At 36.9% G+C, this 26,664-nt stretch overlaps 1 protein-coding gene across 2 annotated transcripts in view; it reads left to right on the forward strand.

The window, feature by feature from the left end:
- The window catches only part of VAV3 (vav guanine nucleotide exchange factor 3), a 147,698-nt gene that overhangs the window by 64,404 nt on the left and 56,630 nt on the right, over nt 1–26,664 (forward strand). For both annotated transcript variants that reach the window (XM_077182118.1, XM_054638054.2), the window contains exons 10-17: nt 518–613; nt 2,269–2,337; nt 4,768–4,854; nt 5,286–5,371; nt 5,751–5,883; nt 6,216–6,325; nt 21,450–21,551; nt 22,634–22,734. In XM_077182118.1, coding sequence (XP_077038233.1) covers nt 518–613; nt 2,269–2,337; nt 4,768–4,854; nt 5,286–5,371; nt 5,751–5,883; nt 6,216–6,325; nt 21,450–21,551; nt 22,634–22,734 — 784 coding nt within the window. The remainder of the gene's footprint in view (nt 1–517; nt 614–2,268; nt 2,338–4,767; nt 4,855–5,285; nt 5,372–5,750; nt 5,884–6,215; nt 6,326–21,449; nt 21,552–22,633; nt 22,735–26,664) is intronic.

A 26,664-nucleotide genomic window follows, 5' to 3' on the forward strand; every position in this document is an offset into this window, starting at 1 on the left:
GAAGCCATGGAAAATTCAAGGCAGACTGTCCCCACCCATTTACAGATCTAGTCACATAGGTCAGGTATTAACTTACCTGTGGTAAATGCATGTTGGATATTCCCATGCACCTTCCTCATGTGCACAGATATTGATGCCAAGAGGACTTGCTCTGCGGGTTTTGCAGTGAAGTGCTGAAGTGAGACTGACTGGCCTGTAGTTTCCATGATTACCTTCTGCTTCCCCTTGCCCCCCCATAGGAATATATATTTTTTTCAGCTGTATGGAATGCCTAATTTCTGTTGCCTTTGTTCTACTCTCTCATGCATGTTGAAACATCTGAGAACATGTAACTAACATGCAGGTTACTTTTGCTTTTTTTGGTTTTGCCTTATCAACTGTTTTTCTTCATTTTGTTGCTACTATTTGTCACAAGCTTAAGATAGTTGCTTCTATGTCACTGAGTTTTCATATGTATCACTTGAATAGGTTTATTTTCTAGCTCTATCGTCTTATTCTTTCTTCTGCTTTGAACTAGGAATGTTCCAAGAGGGCCAATAATGGGAAATTTACATTGCGGGATCTCTTAGTGGTTCCCATGCAAAGAGTGCTGAAATATCACCTACTGCTCCAGGTATTTTATTTTTGAAATTTAAGGGGGCTGGGAGAAAAATTGTGATTGTTTATCATCAGTGGGTTGTGAAAATGAAAGCCAAATGTCTTTATCAAAGGAAGGTGATTGACGCTTCCCTAGATTTGTTAAGAAGTAAAATTGAGTCAAGTGCAGGGTTTCTCCCAGAGATAATTCCTTAGAGCTAAAGCATATCTGGGAAAAATAAAATAAAACATGATTGTTTCCTCAGTCTCTGGACCTTTTATTGTTGGTGTGTTTAAATTGGTTAGTAGTACCAAACCATAAGCATGGTACTTGGAAATGTGAACCATTACCCTCCAAAATAGGAAGCTGGGCCATACATACAGGATACTTTTAAGATACTTCTTCGCTGTCATAAATTGCAATTAAGCCATATTTATTTTGAAATGCTTCTTGTTATAACCCACAAAGCATTAGCTTTTGCAGTTAGTCCTGTAATAAGGGTGGAGAGTCTTATAAATTTAATTTGATAGCTGTGCCAGGAGACTCATTAGTTCAGCTGAGAAGAAATGTATTACTATATTAGACTGTCAACCTGCTGATGCTTGTAAAATGTCATTTTAAAAAGATCTACTACTTATATATGGAGCATAATTTTTACTCTGCAGAACAATATGCATTTTGTAATATTAAATTTTTGAAATACTTCTGTAAATGAGTCATCAATATATTGATCAATGCAAAATTGGAAAAAACCAAAATTAATGGTACAACTTCTTAAAAAAAACTTATGCGATATGACTCATGATTTTTATAGTCAACCTGTATATTGTGGAAAGATGATATACAATGTCACTATGCTCTGTGTAACAATATCTGTTGTACAAGAAAAATATTTTACAGACTTGGAAAGAAAATGAGTAAATTATTAGAATTGCAATGCAAATACAAGTACTAATTATTTATTATTAATTGTAATATGAGTATTAAAAATACTATTCAATTTCTTATGATTTTACTAAGTTATCTGAGCTGAAATGTATAATTATTGTCTCAAATTATAAAGAAGAAATGGCCTGTTTCCCCAAGAGGTTGCTATTCTACTTCATAAGGCCCCAAAAAGACTCTGTATTTTCCATATAGGAAGTGGTTAAAAGAATTCTTTGAACATGTAAATTTGATTTCAGTATGTTTTTTGAGTCAGCATCCTCTTAGGTATGATGAGAAAGTGACTTTTAAGCTGTGCACACTTCAGCTGAAGTTTTACTGCCAGCCTGGATCCCTGTCTGTGGACAAGTGCATGCTTTGGAATAGGATGAAATACCATATAGCAATGTATAAATGAACCTGAGTGTTGTTTACCTGGGCTTCCAGCATGCACATACAGTAATGATCTGATTTGGCAAGTTTGAAGTGCTAGACAGACCAAATTCACTTCTTGTGATGGTTCATTAGCAGCTAAAGTCAGTGTTTAGGCTGTGCAGCAATCATTCCTAAACACTTGCCAATTAACTGTTTGCAATAGTCTGCACTCACTGATGGGCTGCTCACTCTGGGCATGAAAATGCCTCTTCTTGGGCTGTGTTTTCTGGTTTTGGCTTCTGTATTTTTTGGGGGCGGGGATGAGCAATGATGATTTCAATTTATAAAAATGACAAACAGTGGGTGGAAAGTTCTAACTGCTGTGTCCACAGGAGCTGGTAAAACACACTACTGATGCCATGGAGAAGGCAAATCTAAAGCTGGCACTTGATGCAATGAAGGTGAGTATTGAAGGGGTGAAGTATATATGTCTGGTGGTGGTTAGAATGGTAACTCAGAATTCTATTTCCTGGAGGAGATTATGTTCTTCACAACATTTCAAACATGTTTTCACAGGTTCCTGTGAGCTTTGTATGTCATGGCAAGTATAAAGTTGAGGGTTTTGCTCAAATCTGGGAAACAAGTTCAGTAGTTTTCTGCAGCAGAGGGCTTGTGAAATGGATCTTCCCCATTTTGGGTTACTTTTGCATCTGCTGAAAAACAGGTGCTTCAGTCATGTTGGTCTTGCTTCTGAAATTTAGGAGTATTTCTACTGCTGTAAGTCAATTTGAACCAAGATCAGTCATTTCCCAGTGAGATGGAGAGCTGTCTTTGTTTACAAGACCTTTTTCTGTTATCTTAATATGATCTCTGTGGCATTACCTTTGAAAGCAGTAGTATCTTTCTGGAGGTAGGGTACCTTTCACTATAGATTCACCTGCAAGTGGTACAAACAAATGCTTTATAGAATAACTGTGCTGCCTTGTGCATAAGGTAATATATTATGTGCTTTGCACAGCTTCAGAAGCAAGGCACGGGTCTGCTTCAGTTGCCTTCATGGCATCAATGGTGACATTCATGTACTGGAATTGGGAAGTTTTTTCAGTTCTCTGTGGAGAAAGGAGCCAACATGACATAAATTATATCTCCTGTTGTAATCTGTATGGTCCACAGTAGATGCTGAAGTCAGACTAAGTTAGTTTTGGGTCACACAGCTATCTCATATTTTACGGCTGCCTTGAATGCCTGGAACACAAACCAGCTCACAAATGTGATTTTTAGTTCCCTTTTTTTGTTATCCATTTTTGTGCAGTGAATGTAGAGGGATGGGCACCATGATAATTTCCCTCAGAGAGGTGCCTGAAAAGAAATGGCACAGTGTTCATCCATCTAGTTGCAGGCCATGCATCCTGGTTGCTGCTAATTGGCTTGGAAAATAACTCTGTTTTATATTCACCCCTGCTTTTTCTTTCCAATTTGCTGGTTTTCTTCATTGTTGGTGTCTGTTGGATGTAAAAACCAAAGAAATCTCCTGCCAGAGTGGCTATGGCAGATAGTCACTGACTGGCAGGCTGTAACCAAACGAAATACCACAAAATCTCACCCTCACCCTCTCCAAACCCACAAACCCCTGAGATATAAGTGTCTTTCCTTAAGGTTGCAGCATTGTTCCCATTCTGATTTACTGTAGCCCCTGGTATTGTAGTAAAAATAACAATGTAGCACTGGTGTTTAGCTTCTAAAAACCCTGGTGTGTCTCACCAAGAGAGACAAAAAGAAAACGTCTTTGGAAAAACTGCTAGCAAAGTGGTAGTAGCCCCCAGGAAAGAAAACTCTTGGAAGCATGATGCTGTTGGATTTCTTTTGGCAGCAAGAAAGGAGGTTATTTAATTGCTAACCCAAGCCTTTTAAGAATGACGTGAATGTATCCTGCGCAGATCCATTTGGGAAGCTAACATAATGACTGCAGCTATTCATAGATTTTGATTAAAAACATCTTAGGGAGAAGATGTGTTTTCCTCCCACCCTCCAAATTTGTGACCATATTGAAGGGATACTGTAAAAGCAACTTGGGAAGATCAGAATGCCTTTTCCAACTGCTGCTCTCAGCATTCCTGACCCTACCAATTACCTCTTCTGCTCACTCCTCATCTCTAGCCATAAACACAGAAGCCCCAGCAAATTGTCACTATTACTCAGGCATCTTCAGAGCATTTTAAAGGCTTTAGTAAAATGTGTACAGTACGTGTTCTGGTAAAGGGCACAATAATGATCTCACCCCATGACTTCAGGTAGTATATCCCTTCAAAAGCCCCTTTTAAAATCTGCTGTGTAATGGCTTCTCTCTGCTGTGCAGCAGTAAGAGCAAGATCCACCTACTGGGGCCATAGATTATAGACACCCAGGTTTGATTAATTTACACCTTACATTCTGCTTTTGAGCTGCCTTATATATGTTTTCTGCTATATTCTCTATTTACCTCCTATTTACCTCAGAGGTTTGATGTTGACTGCTTTTTCAGTAGAGAGCTGCATAAATTCCATTTCCATCTTTAATCTTGAAAATAAAACGCTAAGGAAATTGAGAAAAAAATCAGCTCTTTTTAAGAATTCATTACTTGTTTCCCTCTTTCTTGATAGTAAGTTCATGTTCCAATAGATATCATGAACAGTGTTGTAAAGATTATTGAGGATATGCAGACACTCTTTTCCTTCTTTATTTAGGCATGCATATTGTTAATTCTTGAACGTTAAAGAGAGTTTCAAAAGAAATTACTAAATATGTAGATAAGACAACGACAACATTAGAAATAAACTTGTCAAAATAATCTATTACAGCAGTCTGTTATAGAGAACTTATTCTTTTCCTCCCTTTTGCTGTTGATACTCTAGGACTTGGCTCAATATGTAAATGAAGTAAAGAGAGATAATGAAACACTTCGGGAAATTAGACAATTTCAACTATCAATAGAGAATTTGGTACGTGATTTTTAAATTTACATGTAATTTAAAATCACTTTTGATCAAACATATCGATAGATCTATTTTGTCCTCATTTCCTAGGAGTTTATAATATTCTTGATAATGTTTAAGTATATTTTGCTTGGTTTAGAATGACATGCATGTTAAAGTACATATATCTTGCTATTCTGAGTGTTGGTAATTAAATATGTTTGTGTGTGTGTAGTGACTCTCAGATGTTTCTGTAATGGGAAAACCTTTCCCATTTGAAGACAAATATAGAATGGACTGATTCTTTATAGTATCTAGTTTCTGTTAGTGATGAAAAGATGTTTCCTGGTCTGAGAAGTCCTTTATTGGGGTAAAAGGAGTGAGTGGGCTAACATTGGAATGTGTTGTTATCTTCACACTGTTGCTGTATGGAATCAAACATTTTACTTCTATTTCAGAACCATTCCCTCTTACAGTATGGCAGACCTCAAGGTGATGGGGAAATAAGGATAACGACATTAGACAAACGTGCAAGGCAAGACAGGTGATGGCATAACTTGTGGTGTTTGCTATTGAAAACCTGTGAAGTAACTCTTGCTAGATTGGAGGTTGGCTCACTGATTCTTGGGGGCTTTCCATTCCACTGGGCATTCACAGAGCCTGTCTGCCATTGACCAAGTGCATGTGCAAAGTGATGAATGGAAAATTAGTTATTGTAATATTGTCTAAGATCACTAAGTCCCTTACAGGGAGTTGGTCTTAAGTACTCAGAAGAACTTTCAGTGTTGGTTGTTTTATTAGCCAGTAGTTTAGTTCTTCATCTTCAAAATTTAAAGTGCCACTGGCAAAAGTGTGTAAATTAAGCCTTTTTGGTGTTAGCTTTCTGGAGTGTTTTTAACCATCTCTGTATTGTATTTTCATAGGCATATCTTCTTGTTTGATCTAGCTGTCATTGTTTGCAAACGGAGAGGCGATAATTATGAAATGAAGGAAATAATAGATCTTCAGAAATACAAAATTACAAATAACCCTACTACTGATAAAGAAAATAAGAAGGTAAGTATTTGTTTCTAATTTGCATGAAAGGTTTATTTTTAGCAAGAATTTGAAGCCTTTTGTGGGAGTTAAAAATGTAAATACAATTTCTTTAAGATGTTTTTAATTTTAAATATAAGCTGGAGTGAATATTTAGATTTCAACTTTGTTTATTTTGAGGTAATTAAAATGTTTGAGTGAGTCATTCTAAGAGAACACAATAAAGTAGTCTTACTGTTCCCAAAATTAATGAATTAAAGAATATACAAATGCTTTGTTATTTTTTAGAGTTTTTCCCCTGTTTTCTGTTCTTCATAACTGATGACTTTTGTATTACCAATCTTCTTATGCAGTGGTCTTATGGCTTCTACCTCATTCATATCCAAGGTGAAAATGGTTTAGAAGTTTATTGCAAAACTAAAGACTTAAAGAAAAAATGGCTTGAACAATTTCAGATGGCTCTGTAAGTATATTTTTGTTAAGGTAGAATCACATTCATCACTCATGTAAGGATTTTGCTTAAACTATACTGAAATTTTTTCATGTTTTAATACAGTCTAGTTATCTATTTTATTTGATGTTCTGAGAAACAACTGATTGACATCTTCAACAGTGTTTCCCTGAAATTCCTCTTGGAAAAGGAAGAGGGCACTGTAGGCTATGTAGTATTTTCCAGCCTTGCTGCTAAAACTGTTTTAGTAATGCTGTCTTAAGCAACCATGGGGAAATAATAATTATATTAACAATAAATATCTATCAGAATAGTGACATTTTTCCTATCCCATATTAATTTTGACTAATTGAAGTATGTTTTTGAAAGGTGATGCTGGTGGTTTGGGAGGGGGATGCTGGCATCTTTCCTGGGGATTTTATCTAATTTATTAGTTAGCAGCTGAATCAAGTTGCTTGGCATATTAGATTTAGTTTCAAAAGGCTGATTTCCTTTTTATGTTTAGAAGTGAGAGGAGGTTGCATTAGACTTATTGAAAAGTGTTCAGTTGCAGCACTGCAGATTACATTATTGTTATGCAGCATGAACTTTATTTCCATTTCTGATTCTTGTCAGAAAGACAAACATGATTATTGACACTTTGGGTATTGTGATTAAATTTAAAGCATGCACCAGGGATTTGGATGACAGGTGATGCTTACTTTATGGAAAGAAAGAGTGTGAGGGGGAGTGAGAGACTCCCAGTGAACACAGGATTAGCAATGGTGGGTTTGGATGTGGTTGTAAAGGGGTGTGGATTCAGGAAAAAGGCTATTATGAGCTGATTTGAGTGAAACCTCCTCAAAAATTATGTATAAATTTTTAAAAACCTCAGTATGATAAGTGTTAATGATATAACAGAAATATATGGAAGTGCATATCTGCCTCAGCCACTCTGGCAGGAGATTTCTTTGATTTTTACATCATATACATATATTTCTGTTATATCATTATCACTTATCATATCATTCTATCATATCACTTATCATCTATATCATTCTAATCCATATATTAGAAATATATGGAAGGTGAGCTGGACAGATACAATAAAGCCTGTTTACTAGGTTTCCCATCTTGCTGATTTTTATTGAAGCAAAAATGACATGTGTTTTGGCCAAAATTTCTGGGTGGCATAATTGGGGATGGAAGGAAGTATTTATTTGCATGTCTACCTCTTTCTGTTCCTCTGCTCTCCCTGCTGTGCTTTGTGCAAGATCATAATTATATTTACTTAACATGTGTGTGAGAAGTGAGGCACTCAGACTTATCAGCTTCAGCATTGTGACTCTTTATCACCCTTCAGGCATCCTGGCCCAGTGCCCCAAAAAACCAAACAAACCAGATGTCGGGCAAGGAGCTAAGAAGAGTGGGAAGAGCACTATGATTTTTTCCCCAGTTCTTCCCAGCCATGTCTATGCTTGTGTGCAGGACCATTCTCCCCTGCCCCTCCTCGTGTTTCTGTGTGAGTGCAGCTCTGCCCTCACTCAGTGCTGGGCACCAGCCAGCACTGCTCAGCTGTTGGGAATGTGGCTCTGTCACAGGGGTTATGGTTGCTGCTGGCCTGTGGGAGCAGAGCAGGCAGAACCTCCATGCTTGGCAAGTTCATGTGCTACTCTTTCCTCTCTGGCAGATGGACTTGGTCTTTGAAAATGGGTGGTGGTGCCTTGCATGGATGTTTGTCCTTCTTGTACAGCCACACCTCTAGTTTAACCTCTGTCCGTGTGGTTAAGGCACTGGGGCTGGAGCAGCAGGATCAGGGCTGAGGTGCAACATGGTGCAATGGCATTATTGTCTTCTCCTTTCTGGAGTTCTCATTGCTTATCCCCAACTCTGTTACATGGCCTTGACTTCACTGCGTGTTTCCCTCAGCATCTCTCCCAAAACATTCCTTGGTGCATGTAGCAATGATGATCATCTAGTGCATGGTGAGACACAAGAGTTGGTATTTAGGAACAAACTAAGCCAAGTGTGTTGAATGGTCACTTGGTTGGTTTCATTTGTAGTTTTTCAGGATTCTCATTGTCTACAGTGTAGATTAACTTTTCTGCTCTGAAAAGTAGCTGTGATTGAAATTGTGCTCTTATTCATTGCATTAAATATAATTACTGCTTCCATGGGCAAAATCCTTCTCATTATTTAAAATTTTACAAGACTGCAAACCCAGCACAATTCAAGGGGTGAATAACTTTGGGTTTTGATTATCAGAAATGATATTGTTTACTGAGTTCCAGGCAGAAATTTCAATGCCTTTGGGATAGCAGTGTGTTGAAGTCAGGTTTGTGCAAGTGTTAATCTAAGAACATAATAAGAGAACAAACTAGGATCTCTTATAATTTTTAAAGTAAAAATTAACCTTGTTGCTACTAGAACAGACTAAGAGGCATAATTATTTCAGCTAGGCTGTAATTTCTCTTTTTTTGAAAGAGGGAATGTAGATGTTTATACTGGTGTATGAAACAGTGATGATAGTTTATTTGCTGAAAAAGCACCTATTGTTGAGATGCTGGTGTTGTTGAAATGAGTATTTGCCTCCAGATATGAGGAGTTTATTGATGAAGTATGAAATAGAGGAGAACACTGCTTTGCTGGCTGGACTTGATTTAGGTGCAGAGGGCAGGAATACATTAGGCATACTTGGTATGGAAAATCCCTAAAGGAAGGCTTGATGAAACCCCAGTGCTATTTCCAGAGTGTTACTTTTCAGAGTAGTAAATTTCTCTTGGAAAGCTAATTTCAAAAACCTGTGAAAATATTCTACCTTTTAGTCAGCTCTGTTAGTGTAGTGTGTGGTGAGTTTTGTTTTGAGGGAGGTTGGAAATGCTGGGTTACTGGTCATAGGAAACTGAGTAAATTGTTTTTATTTATTATATTTCTTTATTGTTTTTTATTTATGGCAGCTCTGTTCCTACAGTATGTGTTTGCTGTTTTCCTGAGACTATTGCTTTATTTAGAAAATATATAATATATCAAACAGCGCAATTTGTTTTTCTCCTAAGAATTTCATGGGTGTTCTTGGAAGTCTCTTCATACAGCATTTCCTTATACAACAATGATACTGTGGTCTAGCTGCACTGAGTTTGATGCTGTTGACCTAGACATAGTAATAGTCACAGCTGCTAATTTACCCATGGCTCCCCAAAAAAAGTTTAGTGTACAACCCAAAATTGCTGCTTCTTTTGGAGAACTGGATTTTCTAGATCACAATAAACTGAAGCAGGACACTGGGGCAGCATAGTTAACATTGCAGTCAAGCTCTAAAAGTGGAAACTTTGGTTGGTGGATTGGAGAAGTTTTCCTAAAGCTGTCTGTCAGAATCCACTGGAGGATGTTTTAAGAGGAGCTATCATTGCCAGTGCCTGAGTTCTACCTTGATGTGCCTCTTCTCTCACTGCTGTGAATGCACGTTCTGCATGCACAGGAGGGTGTAACCTGCTTATTGCCTTGGAAGAGATGTGGGGCTTAACTGTGACTGTGGCCAACTTGAGCAGTTGCTATTTTGTTCTTGTTCGTAGCAGTGGATGAGCCTTTAGCTGCAAGGGTAAATGAGCATCTTTTCAAACATAGTGCAGCAAAGACTCCTGTACCAGCCATGGAATGTTTAAATTTGGTCTAGCGTGTCAAATAGCATTGGTTTAAATGCTAAGTCATTCCATGTCCAGAATAATACTGATGGAAGTGTGCAGCCAAATTACTGTTCACATTGAGCCAAATTAGAGACATCATGTATTAAACAAAAGTTTGTCACCAATGTGATAAAGTGCATGGTTTATTTGCCTTAACTAGGTCATTTAAAACCTCAAAAACTGATTGTGTGAGACACAAATATTTTATATTTTCTAGTAGCACATCTTGTCTAATTTCTTTCCTCCTCTACTGAAAACACCAGAAGAATCAGAACAAATATGTAATACTTTCATGTTATTCAGCTTATGCTAAAAGGTGGGAGTGTTGATTGCTATTTTTATTTTATATTTATGATATTCATGTCAATGAATTTATGGTAACCATTCTTTATAAAAAGAAAATATTTCTTGAAAGGTGAAGTGTCCCTCCTCTGTTGTATGCATATGTACATATTCTATGTATGTACCTCAGTTATATTGGTACTTGGCCGACTAATTGCAAGGCTTAATTACTTATTATAGAGCAACTGCTTTTCTCATCATTGTTGGGAAGAATTTAATTCTTCTATTTTCTCATGAGATGATAGAAGAAATAGTGAAAGAAAATATGTTGATTGTTCCTACATCTATCTCATGCTGACATTTAACACTCACTCCCTTCCATCCACTAAATACTTCATGTGTAGTTTGTTTCTTGATCACAGCAGAGCATGAGGCAGGTGTGTGTTCTCATCACCACAACAGCAGAGATTTTTCCCATGAAAGGCTGCAGATTATATTTTCCCACTGACAATATTTGAATCCATTAGTGTAATATGACATGTAGTATCTTATGCTGGTTTGTGCTGAATTTATTTTGTCATTATGTTGTCCACTTTCCTAATTAAACTAAGCCTTTCTCAACTGGGTTTTGTAATCCACTGTAAAAATGACTACCAGCAATTTTGAGTTGAGTATTGAAACATCTTACACATAAATGCAATTTAAAGAAGCATTTAGGTTGGAAGAGGTGTATAGAGATTTTTGGCTTCAGTCTTCTGCAGGGCTTATGTTGCTCAGGGCTGTGTTAGCTTTAGTCCTGCTGGATTTCAAGATGCACAGAACCAATATTATGAAGTCTCTTGCAACAGCGTTGTAGCACACCTTTTAATTAGGCTTTACTCAACTATTGCCTTTCACAAACTGAGAAATTTATGAAAAGATCTTGCAGGCAGAGGAACAGTTAAAATTTCACCTTCTGAAGTACTATGCTTGTAGTTGCTGCTTTGACATAGCTGAAATAGCAATATTAATGTCATGTCTAATTAGTAATGCCTGAAAAATCAGTGGGAAACAGGTTCATTATAGTGGTTAGGCTATGCATTAATTGTATGGAGTTAATGAATCTGATTTTTCTTTTAAATACCCAAATAAAAGATTTCAGACATGAAAGCTGTACAGCCTTCAAAAAATAGTGGTTTTAGTTTTAATTACACTGTACTTTGTTTTGGGTCACTAGAGAGTTTGTGCAGCAGCTCGGGTAGAGTCTAACATGTTTATGAAAAATTGCTGCTTCAATTCAACATAAATTCACACCTTGCAACTCAAGGGACACAGAACATATCATCTGATAGTGAAGAAATAATCCTGAGATTCAATGATGATCAAACCTGGTAAGTGTGTGAACAACAATTTAGATTAGGGAAACTACATAAATTGCGTCCAGAGCTCATTGGTTTTCTAAATTTTAAAGAAAACTAGTACAAGACGCAAGGTAGGTGCAAAGTGTCCTCTTACCCATTATCATTTGTATTTTCACGTTTGCTTTGCACTCTGTGACTAATGACATTGGTCAGATTCCACTGCAATAGATCTGTTCCCTCAGATAGTGCATTAATAATGCATGTGCATTAAGCTTTCTTCTGAGAGAATATTTGAGCTCTGACATATTGAACACTGGCATATTAAATTAAAGCTTTCTTATCAGAGCATCATAGAAGCTTTAAGATGTCTGCTGCATTTTTTAAATAACCTGCAGAGGTGTTGCACTTGTACCAACCTCATACAGGTTACCAAAGCAATAAACAAACATGTCTGTCTGGGGTTTTTTCATCAGTATAAGTACTGCAATACTGCAGAAATGAATGCCAAGTTCATGTCTGTTAAAGAAGAATGCTTGCTTGTTCTTTGCTGTGACTCCAATTGGTTTTGATCAAATGTTTTTCAGGGTTATAAGCAATCATTCACAACATATTTATAGTTATAAAATTTCTTTAGATTATTCCAGACACAGCAAGAGCTGTGTGAAGATGCTGGATATGATTAAGAGCACAGTGTAAGGACAGTGTAAAATGTGAAAGCAAACCAGAATTTATGAAAACAGTGGGTAAACACCTGAAGATGATAAATATACTTCAGTATTATGTCTTCCAGTTCACAAAACCCAAAAATATCCCAATCCTTAAGTTTCTACAACTTACCTTACAATATCTGAGGAATATTCCGGTGAAAATTAGTGCTTCTTAAAATTCAGTGAAATAAATTTGTAATGACACTACATCATAAAAATAAAGTACTGCCATCTTAATATTGGCTTTTTTTGTGCAAGGAGTTTTTTCAGTGTTAAAACATGGAATGCTGCATTACATGTTTGTCTTGATACTCTGGTTATATGAATAGATGTCACAGCTTCTCCCTGCAAACCAATGCTACCTTTTTTCTTAGCACAGGTAGGTATTTCTCTAATAATTTATAAGTTAATGGCTGTATAAATCCTGTACTTTCAGAGTTTTTGACTCCAAAACACAGATTTATTTTCAGTTAAGTGTAAATATGGTAAAATATTTAAAGCTTACCAATACAGGCAACTTGGTAAATTTGGATTTGTAGGACTTAGAACTTTTGCAAATAAGGTTCAGCCATTGAATATAGATGTATATAAAGTATAGATGCTCTTGATTTGCAAATACTGGTGTGTGACAGAGCTTTGTTCTTAGCAGGTAGTGTTCAAAAATGTTATACAGGAATAGATTAACTCAAAGCAGTTCACCTCCCATGTTTTTTGGGGAAGTAGACTGATAAGAAAAAGGAAAGCAATTATCTTATTTGAAACAATGCAGTATGTTTCCAAAAAGTTAACAAGATTATTTCCTTGATCTCAAAAAAGCCACTCATCATATGATCAAATAAGCAAATTTCCTAGCAAATTCTTAGAAGTTGCGTGTTCTTGATCAAAAGCAAAATTTACTTGTGATATGGTTAATTTAATTTTATAACACGTCTTCTTGATGAAGACTCTTTGATGTGACAAAACAAAATGTTTGAGTATTAGCATATGGAGAATTGATTGATTGATTACTTCAGTAAATAGCATTCTCAAAGATGATTCTGATACATAACAGCTGAGCTGGAAAAGAGAAAATGAATTAGCTGTAAGTAATCAGCATTGCTCCTGAGAAGAGAAGGTAAAAAAAGCTGCAAATCATCCTTTGTGAAATGGCATGCTTACCACTAGTGAGAGTATCCCTTAGGAAAGCCTTTTTATTTATTTTTTGGTAAATAACAAAATGCTTGTAAAGATTCAAAAAGGAATACTTATTTATATTTTACTTATTTGTAAACTACTTATTTGTGGCTTTCTCTCTGCCCTCTTACTTTCTTGTTGCATGAATGCCTTTCTATTAGGTGACAGCATGTTGTGTGACCAGTTGAAATGGTGATAGTTGCACAGAACTGAAATGGTTGGAGTGTAAAGTAAGCAGAATGCAAGTGTAAGGCTGGCTCTGTTTGTAGGGACTGGGATCCTAAGGGTGAGTCTGCTGCATGTTACAGCAGGGAGTGAGGGCAAACATGTCTTGGGACCAACTTTGCATGAAATTCTTCATATGAGGTTTGGCTGAGAGCTTTTAGCCCTGTTTGACAGTAACCTGTTGTTGTGGGGTTGGTGGACTTTTTGGTTTGGTTTTTTGGTTTTTTTTTTTTCCACTGTCTAGGTAGCATTTGAATATGTGGGAATAACTATATTTTAGTGCTGGTAAAGTTTTCCAAAACTTTCTGAGATGCTTAGTACCAGTTGTCATGACTGAATCTTAAGGTGCTTAAAGTTTTGAAAGGAGGTCACTTTGGCACAAACTAGGAATTTTGACTTAGGATGTCTTCATTAAAAATTTCTGTTAACAGCTAGTATTTTAGCAATAGTTACATTACATCTAGATTTACTTGATGCATTTTCTGCAGTGAAGCCAATTATTTATACAATAAGTAAACCTGGAATAAAAAACTTCCAGTATCTAGAGGTATTAACCTGTGCTGTTTCCTTTACAAGCTATGCTGCATGAGTACAGCATCAGATTTCACATCACATACACTTGAAAATGATCTTCAGCAGTTCGTGCTTAGGGTGTCCATAATTCTGAACAGTTCTGGATGGAGCATTTTAAATTATTATAAGCCTAACATCGAGTGTAGAATAACATCAGCTCTGAAATATAAAGGTCTAACTTGAGGTTGAGAGTTGAGGAGAGTTCAAGGTATGGAGTTTTATCTGAGCTCCCTGTAGTATTTCTTCTTTTAATACTTAAAACAATTGCAATTCACTGCAGACTCTTTATCTGATACTTCATGCATCTCCTTATTTGTAATGCTTCTGGGCTCACAGGTGGGCATACATGCATTAACTATTCTCTAAACCAAGTTTAAATTAAGTGAAATGGCTATTCAGTTTCAAATATAATGCATTTCCAAAATGATGGACATTTTTCAAACATGTACATACAACTGAACCTTGCATAATTTCTTGTGACACGATTGCATTTCTTGGAGAAACTAAGGTGGGAAAATGATCTTTGAGACCTGACCTAAACAGTATTTCTGTGAAAAGAAGTCAACCCCAAAAAGAAGCAGTATAATTAGAACTTCCTAGCATGTTTTTTTTCCCCTTTTGGGAAGAACTGCCAACCCCAAAGGGCAGGCAGCTGTGGCACTGCACTGTTATGTAGAGGCCATGGCTGCTCCACAGCCTGTTTCCAGCCCAAGAAATTGCTGCTGTTTCGTGTTACTCAGAAAACTTCTGTGGAATTGCTGCTAGGGGAAGAGAAGGTTCCTTTGCTCTCCAAGATGCCAGTGCCACTGAGCTGTGGCAGACTGGAGGAACATCTCGGGCCTCAGTGATACCTGAGAGGTTTTTCATCAGTCCTCTAAGAACTACTTGATTCAGTCAATGCTCACAAGGCCTTTGCTTGCTCTGTATTTAACAGCAGTGATCTACCCAAGGTTATCTGGCTCAGCACCTGCTCTTGCTGATAACCCTCTTGTTTTGCAGCCAATTCACTTTTGGAAAGAACTTTCTTGATCTGTTTACAAAGGGTTCCTTTTGCATTTCTCTTTGTGTGAAACATTCATTCCTTGTTTTCCTCTACACGCTGGGATGTGCTTCTCATTTGCATATATCTGAGGAATACCAAACTTTTTCTTTTTCACAAGATTTTTTCCTTCCTGTAATATGTTTTCCTTTCCAGTTTAAGAAGAAAAACAAATTTAATTTAAAAAATATCTGAAGTTAGGGAAAGAGAAGTTGAGTTTTTAATTAAGTACTCCAGAGCAGCAATTTTTCAACATTAATTGAATTGTTTGTAGTGAGTTTAAGCAACACCTTTTCAGTGGCCTAGACCCAGGGAGGGGGAAAATCTGTTAAGATCTTAATTGCTAAAGTCAAGCTGGTATTGAAAAGCTGCCTGGGAAGCAATAAAAAGAAATGGCCCTCAAAATACAGCGAGAAAGAGAGAACTGGTCACTAGTGGAGGATAGCACTGGACCTTGCAGGTTGTTTAAACTGCAGTTACTAGTTGGTGGCATTAAATGCAATGGTAAATAGATTTATAATAAAAGTAAGAAGTATTTTCCCTTGTGCTGTGTTCTGAAGTCTCCTTCCTTTAACTCCTTTCTGGAGGTGAAAGCTGTAAGATGGTAGATTTGCAGTGCTCTCTGCTGCTGAATAGCTTCTTGTTGCTTATTTTGTGCTACAAGATTGACATTCCTAACCAGGAGCCAAAGGCTTTGTGTTCTATTTGCTTCTACTCTTTGCATTTTCATAGTGCCGGTTTTTCTCTTTTGTGCACTCTTTTTCAGTAAAGGCCCTGTGGTTGCAATTTATTAATTTCCTATTTAATATTTAAACTTGCTGTAAGGATGTAATTAATCTAACAAACCTAATACTTCATTTTATCCCTTGATTATATTTCTGTTAGATTTGGCAGCCTGTAAGTTTTCAGTTGTATGTCCATGGAAGACAAATGTGAGCCAATAGTTCTTGGTCTCCAAGGCTAATACTGAAATATCTGAACTGCTAAACATTCAAGGAAAGATATACTCAGTATAGAAAAATTTATAAAATAAGACTACAATACTTCTTTCATTTATAATAGATTCAGAAAGATGTCTTTTCTGGAAATGAAGACTTAATGGGATTAATGGGATTTTAATATATTAATTTTCCACCTGGGAAAATAGGAGGAAGGTGCTATATACTAAGCTATCTCTCAGCCTTTTATTTATTCTCTTGGGAAACATCTGTATTAATTACATATTTTATAGAAAAGATTGAGTTTTGTGGCTGAGTGTTCAGTAATTTTCCTGGTGCATTTTATTTTGTAAGCCCTACCTGTGTAGAGGAAGTTAAACTGACAGTAAAAGAAAGAACATTTGTGCCTACCCCCCCTGAAGATGATGTAATTTATTGGTTTATTCCAACCTATTGTGGAAGGTACTCTGTATAGTTTTCCTTGTAGGAAACAAACAGAACTAAACCCTAAATTGTTGCTATAAGAGAGCCAAATGCCTGTGGTATTCTACTGCTCTTCAGACACATGCTGATTTAAATGTCTTCTCATCAGAATATGGTTTTGTTATGTAAGGAAATTACAGTAACAAATCTTATCTAAGTTGCTTGTTACTAATGATGTACACTTCATTGCATATCACTGGCAACACTTTAGATCAAAGATAATCAAAGTTCAGAGTTGTGAAATAGGGCATAGGATTTACAGAGTTGGATATGTCAAGATTGCCAAGGTTCTTCTTTTTTTTGGACTTAAGTATTTGTCTTTTGATTGTGACATATTTGTGTTTTGAGGGTTAAGCAGGAGTTTTAAGTCCTTGATGTGTTATCCCAGCTGCTAGTGTGAGAAAATTGTAGTTTAAACGGTTTGATTTGTTTTATATGAACATTATTTTTGGTATTTTGAGGCAGGCTAGTCAAGAGAATTTATTCCTTGTTCTATAGGCATCGGAATAAGCTCCTAGATGTCTTGTCTGACAAGACAATTTTGGGCTATCTGTATCATTAGTCTGTGGTCAGCTGTGCCATTAATCTAGGCAAAGATGATTACTGGAATGGATTTTGCCTGCAGACGCTTGTGGGGGCTGGTTGATAACGTGACACTTCCTGACACCATTTATAAAGGTGTTGTATTATGTGGGTGGGATGAGATTGGCCTATGATCAATTTACTCTTCTGAAAAGAACAAGCCAGTAGAAAGAAATGGCACTGCAAATGTGGAGAGAATATTTTTAGAAGGGGAATATTTCATATGCACAAGGAGTGCTCCAAAGGCTGATGATATGAAGGGCAACTGAATAAGATACCTGGGTAACTCTTTTCTACACTGGACTTGCAAAACTTTAATGACAAAGGGACTGCTTGGAGATGGAGGACTGACTGAGGAAGATGGCCATTCTGCCCCTAGAACCGCCGCTCCGTGCAGAGACAAAAATTGCATGTCCAAGTGACAGAGACTCGTGAGATACATACCTGCAGGTCTCTGGCTTGGTGGTGTAGCAGTGGATTGGTCCCAGTGGGACTAATATTCTGGGAATAAATTGGAAAGAGACAGCTTTGCTCAGGAGGCTCAGGGGCAGCCCAAGGACATTGCAGTAGTGACTGGAGTAAATCTGGTTATGGGGTTCCAGCAGTGTGCAAGAGAGGATGCTTGTGGTTGTCCCTTATTAAACCTCTGGTGCTGAATTGAGGAGAGAATTGGAAAAATTGTCCTAATAACATATTCACATTGACATTTTGTCTCTGCTAGAGTGGAGAAGTTAAAACTGCCTGGGGAGAAAGTAGAAGAGAGGGAAACTACTTTTCCTCCCCACATTGCTGTTGCTCGTAAAAAAAATTACAATAGAACGAGGAACATATTCTGTGTCACTATTTACTTCAGATTAAGTATTTCTGGTGTGTGGGTAACTTCCTGCTCTGGCCACTCATCGAGATTGTTTGACAGCAAAAATAGAAAAATTTTTTTGCTGCCTAGGGTACCTCATAATAGCAGTGGTTGTGGTAGGAGGGACTGAGGAGTCTGCAGGAGGGCTTGGCTGTCCTACTGTGATAGTGGAGAAATCCAGTGTAAGACCCAAAATAAATGTTGTTAATTGTTTCAATACTTTTGAATTTTGCTAACAGTTACATCTGGCTTTCTTTTTTTTGTCTCCAACAAGAAATCCTTCTTCTAAAGAGGAAAATAATATTAGGCTCAAAATTAATATTGACATACTCAGGGTTTTTTCTGTCTTGCAATATGCCCGCTGGTTGGAAAGTAGAAGAGAAAAGATTTGAGAAGGATGAAATGTTCCCTTTACTGTGTTGTGAGAGCTCTGCCCTCTCTTTTGAGGATATCAGTGTAAGGCTTCCATGCCATAACCAAAAGAGCTTCTTTATGGTTGGACATGGCTTTGAAAAGTTGCGTGTTATGCCATGACTCTTTCACATTGTCAGCTTTACTTGCTGTATTTGAAAACTCAAAACACAGTATGTAATTTTTAGTTTGAAATGTTTGGTGGGGAAAAAATTCCTCTGGTCCTTGTGGTATTTGGACTTAGTAACAGGTGAGTTGTGCTTCATCTCTAGTTGTAAACTTTCACATATTAATCAAGTTGGGTTATTTTTGTGCTGTATTTGATTTTGGAAAAGAAATATATTGAAAACTAAAATATTAAACCCACAGATTGATTAAGTTTCTGACTTTACATTTAAAGGCTTGCTGCTCCAGACATGCTGCTATAGTGCCGCATCTCAGCCTTGTCTGATGTGACTACAGAGCTGCTGGATTTGGCATAATGCAGCATTACTGATCTGGTAGCAGAATGTGCAAGAGTCTTCCTGCCCACAGCACTGCACCAAGTGTTCTTCTACAGAGCTTTCCTTATTCTACCTCTACACTTGGAGTAGACAGCGCACATTGATTTTATTTTTCTGGGTGTTGTTGTATCACTAATTATCTTTCCATGTTTACAGCACTCTCTCTCCAGAGCAAGCATACAATTTCTTACTTTACCCTGTTCTTTTCAAATATTGCTTTTAATATAAAGAAGAATGAATACAGTGTATCATCTTTGTTCTGTTAAAGTAGGTATATTTTGAGTAGTTCATGTACTTCAATCTTTGTGGAATATAGCCTGAGAGAAGAATGAAAGAGAATTTTTACATATGGAAGAAAGTTGTGTAGTCACATTCATGTGTTAAACTACTGTCTATATAAGGTTGTAATGTTTTTTTCTTTTGATCCACTTGTGCTTATTATTTTTCAAGATTGATTCTGTTCTAATTAAATGAATGGAATTTTTTCTTTGGTTTGTTCTTGAAAAATGGTCAGGTTGTTAGGTTTAATTTGATATGCTTTCAATCTCATGAGTCTTGCACTTTTGGCTTATACTTTTGAACACAGTTCTGCAAGATGTCCTGGTCTGAACCAAATGGTCAATAAAAATGAGCTTTTGTTGGGAGTGAAGTACTGCAACTTGTTCTAGGGATTTTTCAGGGTTGCTTGGAGTGTAGCCTAAGAAGCTTTGGCAGCCCTCTGGCAGATGTAAGATACAGGCTGCACCGAGTTAACAGCCAAAAATAATAATTCTTTTTCTCCTGGTTTGAAAACTTATTGACTTTGAGATTAATTTTTTCCTGCTCCTGTACCTTCCTGCTGTGGATGGGTAGTATGCACACCTGCTTCAGTTAGCAGGAGTTGTGGAATTGACATCTTGCATGTTGGAGCAGAGAGGGAGACACAGGTGAAGTAGTTAAAACAGGACTGATTGTAAGGTTATTCTCAGGCATAGAAGAAAAATTCCTTTTGCTTTTTGAGTACAGTTTCATTTTCAGTATGTTCATTTTCAGCAGGTGGATTTCAAGATGTACCTTTCTGACGCTGGGTACTTAAACAGATTCTTTGAATGGTTTTTTGTAAGCCTTTTAATTCCATCCAGGAGGGAGTGATGCTTGCATGGTTATCTGTGTTTCATTGCAGTTTGTGGCCGGTCTGGAAGTTATTTATAATACATTAGAATGAAACTTATAAGTATCTCCAACTTTAATGGAAGAATATGTAGTTTTCTATGTTGCAAAAAGCTTCTGGTTTTTCCTTTGAATACTGTAGATTCTTGCATTCCTGCCCTCATTTTTTCCTATTTTAATTCCTATACATCATGCCTTGCTATGTTTTTGATAGAAAAACACCAGAAATTTATGGAGTCCTAAGTATTCTAATACAAATAATAGTAAAACATTAATTAACCCTTACTATATTTTTATTGTCTGATACAGTCTAGATTAATATTATGTACCTAGCATTTCAGCATTACTGTTTTTGACAATGTTAAGCTAGTTTGGGGATCTTCTTGAATTAAAAAAAAAAAAAGAAAAAAAGAAATTAATTGAAAATGCCTATTCTCCCATTTAGTCTTGGAAATGGGACAGATGACAGAAAAAATTTAATAGATTACTTAATAGAATTTAAATCTGAAAACAGTCACTGGTACAACAAATGAGTAGTTTACATTTAAATTATATTCCTGCTCTTAAAAGGGATCAGTAGGGAAGGTAAACAAAACACAAGTACCGTAGTGGACCAGTGCTTTGTATATAAATGTGATTTTTGGAAATAAGCCTGCTAGTAGTGTGTTGGTATCTTGGCAGTGTGAATAGTGATGTTTTATTTTAATTTACTGTGTGCATCTACAGCTGTGGGCGCTGTGCAACACGTTTAAACAAGACTAATCAAACCCTGGTGAATATTTTCTTATTGCTTTGGAAGCACTCAGGTTATCCAGTATCTTGCTGCATAGTTATGACCTAACTGTGCTAAATTTGCTGCTAATGTTTTCAAATATGGTTCTTCTCAGGCTGTGAGCTGCTTTTCCTTGTGCATTCCCATACTAAAATATTGTTGAGAATGATCCTAGTTACTCAAAAATAAAAACCAGATGTTTAATTTTCTATTTATTGTCACAGCTTAGGTAGTTATAGGGTATATTTAAGAAGTCTGCATAATACCATAATCCAGATTTCATTTCAAGGTGTTTGGTAAAGTCCATAGTACTGGTTCTTGTCAGTGAAAAGCATTAAAGTTTTATTTAAACTAGTAGTTTGGGGATTAAGGTTTCCTGCTGTGAATGTTGCCTCATGTTCCAGGTTTCATTTAATGCAAATTTTCAAATTTTGTTTTTAGGTCAAACATCCGGCCAGACTATGCAGACACAAGCTTTCATGAGTTCAAAATGCACACCTTCAGTCGGGTGACATCTTGCAAAGTCTGTCAGATGCTTCTGAGGTATTGTAAACCTTTTTTTGGGTGCTGGTCTCCCTACTTCCTGCCCCTATAAGGTCAGGATAAGTTTGGACAATCTTTAAGGTCCCTTCCAACCCAAACCCTTCTATGATTTTATGTTGCATATTGTTGATAGTCTGAAAAATGAAACCACAGCATTTTAGCAAGGGCATTTGAGTGTGGGTGGTGCCTTTAAGTACAGGCATGGAATAAATGAACTTCAGATATATTCCTCCTTGTCATAAATTTTTTCTTCCTTTAGCAATGCTTTTCCTGACTAGTCAGACTGACCTGTATTTTCAGAGATTTTTTTAAAATTTTTTCCCCTCGATGCAATGCAGTCTAAGTGACTGTGAACAGCGGTGCAGACCTTCTAAACTTAAAAGTCAGGAGGGCTAATTGCTGACTTTAGAGAAGTGTAGTCGAGTTCCTGGGTCTGCACCAACTGCTGATGCTGTGGAGCAGCTGCCTTGCATTCAGGACTCAGCCCCCAGGATGCTGCCTGTGTTCTCCATGGGCCACCAGCTGGGTATTTCCAAGTGCCACCCTGTGGTACAGAGACAGAGGAAGTAGCAGCTCTGAATATTACCTGAAGTGTCCATGATATATGTGTTTTAAAAACTGCACAAATTTAAAGTCAAGAATATTTGCTGTACAGCCTAAAAACGACTTAATGCTTAAATAGACATTCAAACTTAGAACTCTCTTGAACTGGATGCTGTTCTTCATGGTGCATAGGCAAATTCCCACTGAGATGAAGTGAGTGTAGAACTGTAGTGGGATAGATGCATAATGGTACAATTTCAAGTGTACTGTTCTGAAGTAGCTTTGGCTTAGATGAAAATGGAGGCTATTATTCTACTGGTAGTCTGAAAGAACTGTCTGGTTGTGATTTTTGAATGGCTAGTAGTGACAGAAAGCAGATGAGCTGCTTGTTAGTCAGTTGTCACTTTTTCTCAAGCCTTTAAGGACTATCATTATGCAGAACAACAAGTGACTTCTAATACCTTCTGCCATGTCTCTTATGTCCTTTATGTGTGGAATTTGTCACCTCTAATGTATCACTACCTAATTTTATTTTACAGGGGAACATTTTATCAAGGCTATTTATGTTCTAAGTGTGGAGCTGGAGCACACAAAGAATGTTTAGGAAGACTAGACAATTGTGGCAGGGCTAATTTAGGTGGTAAGTCATTTTAATTGTTAGAATACCATTTTTAATTAGGACATAAAACTTGCTAGATATAATTAAGGTTTAATTTACCTCTAATTTGTGTTTATTGTAACATGCATACTTGTGAAGCTACTATTTATAAGCACAATTAGAATTGCATTTAGGATTCATACAGATTTTTATTGCTACTAAATTGAAATGTTCCAAAGCAGGAGAGAACTGTTACAGGTCAAACCAAATTTCTTCATCAGTGTTGTGTACAACAAGGAATTGCTCTCGTTTCAGTTGTGGACTGCTTATATATAACCCCTACAGTATAGCACCTCATCTATCATCCTTGTACTTCTCACTTTATGTCAATTTTTGTGTTTTCCTCTCAGTTCCTAAAGCTGTTTGTGTTGCCTCAGCTTCCTCTTTCATCTCTTTGGTTTCCATGGTTTCTGTCCACTCACAATATTCACAAAAAGGTGATTGATGGCTCTCTACTTCCCACACCTAAGAACTATATTTTTTCTTCTTTTAATCAATTGCTCTGTGAATTTCTTCTCTGGCCACTGTCACTTTGCGCTTCCCCTGTTGTTCTGCTCTTTGGGACCTTAAGGAATCTTTGATTTTTGATTTCAACTACCATTTGGCCTCCCACAAATAACTCCAAAAATTTGACATCTTCCCGTTCTTCTCAGTATTATACCTGTAAATCTCTTTCTGACATCATCTGGATCTCTCTGCTAATGCTCAGTGTTAGCCCCCAGCACTGGCCACCCTTCCCTTCCCTGTACCTGCTCTGTTGGTGGCAGTGAGTTTGTTACACTATTGCCACAGTCATAAAATCCTCGTGCCATTTTTGACTCTTCCCTCTGTCCAGCTTCTCAAATGTTCTTTTTTATAAAGATTATTTTGAATTGCTGTTGTGTTTAAAAAAGAAAAACCATTGGGGGCACATAATGATTTCTGGAAAGTGGAGTTTTCTATGTTGGGCAAGTTTCTAGTCATGTATCATTCTCACTTCTTTAAAACCTTTGTGTTCCTTTTCAGAGTTATTTTATCATAATTTGTCAAGTTTCTTATGTCTCACATACTTCACATAAGCTAATGCAACCTCTTCCCTTGGGTTTTTTTCTTTTTGACATTAGTATCTACAATCTTTGTAAAATGCTGTTGCAGAGATATTCTCTCTCCCACTTTTGAATTATGTGATGACTTCATGCACTGCTCTTTATTAAGCTGCTGTTTCCGAATTTTGACTCTAGCTTGTTCCTTTCAACTTTGTATAAGCTTGTTTCTGTCATTGCTCCTGTGTGTATGACTTCTACTTGGCTTTTGGCTCTCTGTGCTAATTACCTGTCCCAGTCTTCCGTGAAATCAACAGGATGGCAGGCCCTGAATTTTGCTGGAGTCAGTAAACTTTTTTTTCTCAGCTGCTTTGCTGTGTTACAAATCTTCCATGCTATCCTCCAAGTCTGAACTCTTTACGAATCATCTTTTTGTAGATCTAAAAACCATACAAGCAGTCACAGTATTTGTGACTGAAACCCTTTTTGGAACACAGACTTTTCACATAACCTCCTGCAGATATTCTAAGGAAAGTAAATATTTAACATTATCTTAAAAATTGAATGTTTTAAAGCAGTTACTTGAAATTAATTGAGTGGAAAAACAAACACATACTGTTCTTTCCAAAAGAACTGTCTTCTGTGGTACAAACCACCCCTACTTCCATTTTTTTCGTTGTCTTGCTCCTTTTCTTTTAATCACTTCTGTATTTATATTTTAATTGGATAGCTGGCACCCCAGGAGGCAGAAGCTTGTCTTTCTGTTCCTCTGTAAATATCTGTGGACACATATGGTGCAACATGCATCAGTAAGAATGACCATAAATGCCTAGACAAGAAAAGGTCTGATTTCTTTTAATGTTCCTGCATACTTAAGCAATGCTGTAGAGAGAACAAAATAATGGTAACAACAAAAGGTAACATTCCTCCTTTTTAGTGGAATAAATTATAATTTTAAAAATTGAAATAAGCAGAATGGTGTTTTGAATTTTACTTTAAATCATCTTCCTGATGTTAGTAGAATTATACTGTACTGAAATTGCAAGCAACTGGATTGCTAAGATCCTTTTTTGTGTTATGTGTTTTGGTTACATCCAGATGTTCAGCCCCCTGTCCTCTCTTCAGTGTTCACTTTTTCTTCTCAGTCTGTTTTTTCTTCTGTGCAAAGACTCTCTGATTGCTGCAGCTCTCATACAAGACAGGGCAGTTGTGTATCTCCTACCTGCTCCTGAGGCAGAAGGACAGGAGGTGCTGAGCTGTGTCTTTCCTTAGTCTGCTCTGTGATCAGAGCTGCAAAATCCAGCTCTGACGTGCAGCTCTTGCTGTACCTCCCCTTCCTTTAACAAACAGTGAGCATGGAAAGAACAAGGGGTTTTGCTTACCTGGCTGAAAATGTGTCATCCCTCCACCTGATTAAGGGACTTAGGCCAATGAGTAGGAAAGGACATCCTCAGGTTTTTCTCCTCTGCTTTCCACTTTTACTCTTTATTTGCCTTTTTGAAGAAAGAAGTGTTGATTGAGCAGTGCTGGCTATTCAAAATGTGCACAGACCAAGGAATGGTTTAAGGAGGAGCTTTACCAGTTCCTGCTTCCCTATGTGGGCCTGAAAGGGATGAGACAATAAAAAAATCTCTAAAATATTGATTAGTGCAACTTCAAGGTTTTTTTGGAGCTGTTCCTTTAACTATTCCAAAGCTATACTGAGAAATGAGGTCTCCCATAAATTATCTGTCATGCTAAGCTATGAAATGTCATTAAAGGCATGCAGACATAAAGATATAGTGTAAAATTCAACATCTTCACTGCACTATGTGGAAGAAGTATGCTCTGTAGGCACTACAATCTAACACGTTTTTAATTTTGAATACTTTTCTTTTGAAATATTTAGAGAAATTAATTTATGATAAATATAGTATTTTTTAGCAGTGTCATTTGCAGCTCCTGTGGGGAATGAGCAAAGGCTTGTACAGCAGCAAAATGCCTGGAACACTTATTGTATTGCTATGTTTGGGTTGTTGTGTTGGTTTGGTTTTTTTCTCCCCACATTTTTTTCTAGGGGACTATTGCAGCCTTTTCCACAAGGTATAATGTACATGAAACTGATTGATCCTTTTGGGAAACTGGACATTATTATTCCCCAGTCATGTGGTATTAGTTATGGCCACAGACATGGAATATCTATATAGATATATATGTGTGTAGATAGATGTATTTTCTGTTTAGTCTGGTGTTCTGTCATTCTGCCAGTGCCATTCCAGATGCTTCACAGCAAAGTGCGAATCCTCTGTGTGGTAGACAATGTCCAGGAATGATGCTTCTTGCTTGATCCTGTTAAACTTTCTTCCTTCCTTTTTTGGTGTTTGAAGAGTTTTTACATCTTGCTAATGCTTTTGCATTTCCCTTTTTGGAAATGTCCCACTGCAATTCAGAGTGTTAGAACAGTGAGTTCTCTGTGAACATGTGACTTCAGGCTTTTGTGAGAAGTCTTGACTGACTGCTTCTCTATGATCAATTATTTTGACTTCTTAATAGTGTATTCTCTATATGGAACAGTTTCATTTTTTAAATTATCTTTCTCTAAGTGTAATTTTTTCTATTATTCAAATATTTTTCATTCCTATTCTGTAAACCTCTTGTACTTCTAGAGGCTTATTTGAAAAAAGGTCATCAGAATTCAAAGCACTGCAGTGGGAATATGCCATTAGGTCTCTTAAAGGCTTTTGAATTTTCCTCAGCATTTTCTGGTTTTGTAAAGTTTAAGGTTCTGTTTCCTTTATAGACCATGAGCAGATGTTTTTGCCAGCCTTTCTGAAATGATGCTTAGAACTTTCCTGAGTGGATTAAATCTTTTTAAATTTCATTCCAAGTTGTACTTTGAGAAAATTCAAAA

This window comes from Agelaius phoeniceus, chromosome 8 (genome assembly GCF_051311805.1).
Source record: "Agelaius phoeniceus isolate bAgePho1 chromosome 8, bAgePho1.hap1, whole genome shotgun sequence".
NCBI classification, from domain to species: Eukaryota; Metazoa; Chordata; class Aves; order Passeriformes; family Icteridae; genus Agelaius; species Agelaius phoeniceus.